Source organism: Dipodomys ordii, unplaced genomic scaffold, assembly GCF_000151885.1.
Source record: "Dipodomys ordii isolate 6190 unplaced genomic scaffold, Dord_2.0 Scaffold102, whole genome shotgun sequence".
Classification (NCBI taxonomy): domain Eukaryota; kingdom Metazoa; phylum Chordata; class Mammalia; order Rodentia; family Heteromyidae; genus Dipodomys; species Dipodomys ordii.
The window spans coordinates 1,817,842-1,822,855 of record NW_012267318.1 but is presented as its reverse complement, the minus strand read 5'-3'; the positions used below and the strand labels follow the sequence as shown (position 1 = coordinate 1,822,855).

At 46.4% G+C, this 5,014-nt stretch overlaps 1 protein-coding gene across 1 annotated transcript in view; it reads left to right on the top strand.

The window, feature by feature from the left end:
- The first annotated feature begins 87 nt into the window (after nucleotides 1-87).
- The window catches only part of Flt3 (fms-related tyrosine kinase 3), an 81,934-nt gene continuing 77,007 nt past the window's right edge, over nucleotides 88-5,014 (top strand). The window contains exon 1 of the mRNA XM_013027277.1: nucleotides 88-131. Coding sequence (XP_012882731.1) covers nucleotides 89-131 — 43 coding nt within the window. The 5' untranslated portion in view covers nucleotide 88. The remainder of the gene's footprint in view (nucleotides 132-5,014) is intronic.

Sequence of the window (5,014 nt, the reverse complement as noted above, 5' to 3'; positions counted from 1 at the left end):
CGAGCCACCTGCAGCGCAGGGCGCGCCGCTCCGGGCGGCATCGCAGGGCTGGGCCGGTGCGGCCTGGGGACCCCGGGCTCCGGAGGCCATGCCGGCGTTGGCGCGCGCTGGCGGCCGGCTGCCGCTGCTCGGTAAGGCCCCGATCGAACGCCCGCAGACCCCCGCAGGGTTCCCCCACCTGCACGGGGACCCAACGTGCGCCTCCTCCATCCCCGCCGCCTCGCTCCTCCCCGCGCTCGCTCCTCCGCTCGCCTCCCGCGCCCCTCCCCTCTTTCGCGCCCATCACCACTTGCCTAGAACTGGACCGCGGCCCCCCGCTTCTCCCAGACGGCGTCCGCCTCCTTCTCTAACGCCGATCGTGCATCCTTGGGTTCGTGGTTCCCAGCGGCGGCCCGGGCGGCCTCGCAGAGGCTCCGTGCTGGGTCGGGGGGCCGCGCTGCCTGCCCGCTCGGGCCGCGCGCGCTGGCTGGTGGGCCGTCCCTGTTCATCTGCCGCTGCGATCCAGGAGTCCGGTGGCTGGACATCACGCCTGGACCAGACCCCTGGATGTTGTAGACTTCGGGAGGGGCGTCTTTAACACTTCTTTTGAGGTTCTTATATATGTCGTGAACTATGATGGAAAAAAATGTGCCTGCAGCCTCCCCCCCCCCGCCCCCCCCCCCCCCCCCCCCCCCCCCCCCCCCCCCCCCCCCCCCCCCCCCGCCCCCACACCCAGAGCGGCTCACCCCCCTCCCGATGAACGACCCCTGCCCCGGCCGAATTTTGGTTGTTCAAGAGTAGTTACTTTGAAAATACCGGAACACAATTTTGCATATTAAACTCCTAGCTGCCCTGCCCCCCTCCGTTTATATCCTAGCAATTAAATCCCAATGGGATTTTTCAAGGACTCCTAGGACTGTTCCCCCAAACCATTGGATGGGGATCATGGTTGTGATTGAAAGTAATAGTAGCAGTAGCAATAATAATAATAATAATTATTATTATTACTAAAGGTCCCCTTCCGATCTGGTTCGCGTCAGCTTCCTATTTGGAAACATGCAAGCGTTGAAACAAATCTGAGTAGAAGGAGAAGGAGTTCAGGGAGCTCGGGTCTCTGTCCTAGGGCAGCAACCTTGAGGCTGCTACTCGCGGCCCGCCACAGTGGGCCCAGTAACGTTGTATCCCTTTCTCCTCTAAAATTCTAGGATTCTAACTCGAAGACTGTGGTACATGGAGAAAATATTTGCAGAATAGATATTCAGGAATTTCTAGCAGCTTGGGCGGTTGGCAGGGGGGAGGACCATATTGAGAATTAGAGAGTAAGAGATATGTAAACTTAGCAGAAATTTTCTTAAACGTTTATCTTTACTAGTCGGTAAATATGCACAGCTCCAATATATTGCAGGTCTGCTTTTCAGATTCTACTAATACCAAAAGTTAGCTTTTGGTATGCATAACATTAACACGTTTTTCAGCAGTGATTAAAGGCTTTCCAAAGACATAAAAGGAACCCAGTAGTAAAGCAGATAAAAGACCAGTACTTGGAATTATGTTTAAGCTTACATCCAATTCTTTCACACAGGAAAGATCTCAGAAATTTGCATATCTCCCTCAGGATAATGATATACCCTTAATATGCACAAATCTTAAGTGACTCAAATTCCTCTCAGCCAATACTAGCTCAGAGATGATTACTGTCCTTACTTCGAGCATTCTAGATGACTGACTTTTGCCTAGTTTGTTGGGGCTGGGTTTCTGATTTTTTTAAAAAAATTTTGTTTGCTTGTTTTTGCTCATACCAGGGCTTTAACTCAGGGCCTTCTGCTGTGTAAGCTTGATTGTGCTCATTCACATTAGCGGTGTTTCAAGTTCTACTTTTTGCTGATTAATTGGAGATGGAATCTAGTGAACTTTTCTGAGGGGCTAGCCTCAAACCCAAGTCCTCCAATCTCAGCCTCTTGAGTAGCTAGGATTACAAGGATGAGTGATCAGCACCCATCTACTATTGTTTCTCTCTTTCCGTCACTTTTCCTCCCAATGCTAGGGACTGAACACATGTTAGGCAAAAACTGTGCCACTCGTTGTGGCTCAAGTGGTAGAGCTCTGGCCTTGAGCTGAAGAGCTCAGGGACAGCACCCAGGCCCAGAGTTCAAGCCCCACATGGAGGGAGAAAAAACATGCCGCTAACGGACTCCCCAGCCTTTATTTTTATGTTTACTTTCAAAAAAAGCAAAAACTAAACATTGTGATTATGAAATTCAGCCTTTGTTGTTTGCTGTTGTTGTTGTCAGTTGTGGGGCTTGAACTCTGGGCTTGGGCTGTGTCCCTGGCTAGCACTCTACTGCTTGAGCCACAGCAGCACTACTGGTTTCCTAGTGGTTTATTGGAAATAAGAGTCTCATAGACTTTCTTGCCCAGGTTGGCTTTGAACTGTGATCCTTAGACCTCAGTCTCCTGAGTAGATAGGATTACAGGCATGAGCTACCAGCACCCAGCTTGTTTTTAATAGCTTGTTGTCATTGCTGGATATTGAAATAGACATTGAAGGACATGTTTCTGACTTTATAATGGAATAAGAACACAGTGGTTAATACTCTTTTTTAAAAAATGTTTAAAGTTATTTTTGTGCTGGCAATGGGACTTGAACTCTGAGGGAACCTTATACTCTTACTTAGCTTTTTGTTTTGTTTTGTTTTGTTGTTTGTTGTTGTTGTTGGTCATGGGGCTTGAATTCTGGGCCTGGGCGCTGTCCCTCAGCTCTTCAGCTCAAGGCTAGCGCTCTACTACTTGAGCCACAGCGCCACTTCTGGTTTTCTAGTGGTTTATTGGAGATAAGAGTCTCATGGACTTTCCTGCTTGACTGGCTTTGAACCGTGATCCTCAGATCTCATCCTCCTGAGTAGCTAGTATTACAGGCATGAACCACTGGCACCCCGCTCTTGTTTGCTTTTTTTGATCAAGTCTGGCACTCTTCACTGGAGATACACATCTAGTTTTGGCTTTTTGCTGCTTAATTGGAAATAAGAATCTCATAGAGTTGTCTGCCTGGGCTGGCTCTGAACCCGTGATCCTCAGATCTCGGCCTTCTGAGTAGCTAGAATTACAGTATAAGCCACCAGCACCTGGTTGTTAATATTCTTTTTCATATATTTTGTTGGGTTTGAACGCTCATTTTGCTTAGGATTCTACTCACCAATAGAATTCCTGGAGGGGTCCTAAGAATGGCTAGAGAGTATGGGTTTTCTGAAGTGGTGGTACCAGTTTACATTCCTGCTAGCCATGCATTGTAGTACATCTGTAGTCCTCACATCTCTGCCAAAATCTTTACAGCTTTTCTTAGGTAAATGAGAAACTACAAAGTAAGGACTCCAAAAAGTTGGAGAGCTTAGACTTCTTTGAATTGTAAAAGTAAGACCTTCTATTCCCTTCTATTGTAAATACCACCCTTCAGAAATAACAAAGAATCTTTCTGAGCGGCAGGAGAAGGGTGGGAAGGAGCTCTTCTTGTTCTTGGCTGCCTGGTGCACTGTTGCTTGGGAGAAGGGGCAATTTCAAATGACCATGATACCATAACTGTGATACCAGTTCAATAACTGTGACACCATCTATTTCTTTTTGTTTCTTTTGTGCCAGGCGTGGGGCTTGAACTCAGGACCTGGATGCTGTCCCTTAGCTTTGTTGTTGAAGGCTGGTGCTCTACCACTTGAGCCACAGATCCACTTCTGGCTTTTTTGTGGTTAATTCATGTTAAGAGTCTCATGGACTTTTCTGCCCTGGCTGGCTTTGAACCACAACCTTCAGATCTTAGCCTCCTGAATTGCTAGGATTACACCAGTGCCCAGTCATCTTTTTTCATTACACAGTCTAATATCTATATTGTTGTTGTTGTTACTGCTGCTATTGTTGTTGAACTCAGGGCCTGGATGCAGTCCCTTAGCTTTTTCTGTTAAGGCTGGGGCTCTACTACTTAAGCCCCAGCTCTACTAGTAGTTAGCTCTGAGCTTTCCTCCTCAGTTCTGGTGCACTGCCACTTTGAGCCACATACCACTTCTAGTTTCCTGGTGATCAATTGGAGATAAGAGTCTCATGGACTTGCCTGCCTGGGCTAGCTTTGAAGTACCATCCTCAGATCTGGATTGCAGGAGTGAGGCCCACTAGTAGCTCTCTTTTGCCTTTCTTGTTTACCTTCTTTCTTTGCCTTCTTATGAGCTACTACAGAGGAGTAAGTCCGAAGGAGATAGAGATAAAGGATGCTGAGCAAAAATTGGTTTAAGTCTCTCCACTCTAACAGAGCAGTTCTAATTCTTGCCATTCTCATCTATCTATAGTAAATTATGATTTTAGTTTTAATTAGCAACTACTTGCCTTCCATTAATAAATGGACCTGATTTTATTAATAAGTAAAAAGACTTACAGTAACTGTGTGTGTGTGTGCTGGCAGTGAGCCTTGAATTTAAGGCTCATGTTCTACCACTTGAACCACAACTCCATTTCTGGCTTCTGGTTAGTTAGGTGGAGGTAATAGTCTCACAGACTTTCTGTCTAGGCTGGCTTTGAACAGCAGTCTTCAGATTTCAGCCTTCTGAATGCATTGGCTTAAATGTGTGAGCCACCAGCACTAGTACTTGTTCTAACTTTTAGTTATCAGTTGTTTTTGTTGCTGTTGAATTCTTTTGGTAACTGAAGAAATAATCAGATGATGAGATATTAAATGTGAAGGGAGCTGAGATTTGAAGATTGTAGTTTCAAGTTAGCCTAAGCAGGAAATCCCAGAAGTGGAACTGTCATGGTTAATTGGAGATGAGTCTCAAGGACTTTCCTTGCCTGGGCCAACTTTGAACCATGATTCTCGGATCTTAGTCTCCTGAGTAGCTGGGATTGATTACATGAGCTTCATAGCTAAGTGATTTAGGAGTTTTGTTTTGTATTTTGTTTTTTTTTCTTTTTTTTTATTGTAAAGATACTATACAGAGGGTTACAGTTACATGAGTGAGGTAATGAGTACACTTCCTCTTGAACATTGTTAGCCCCTCCA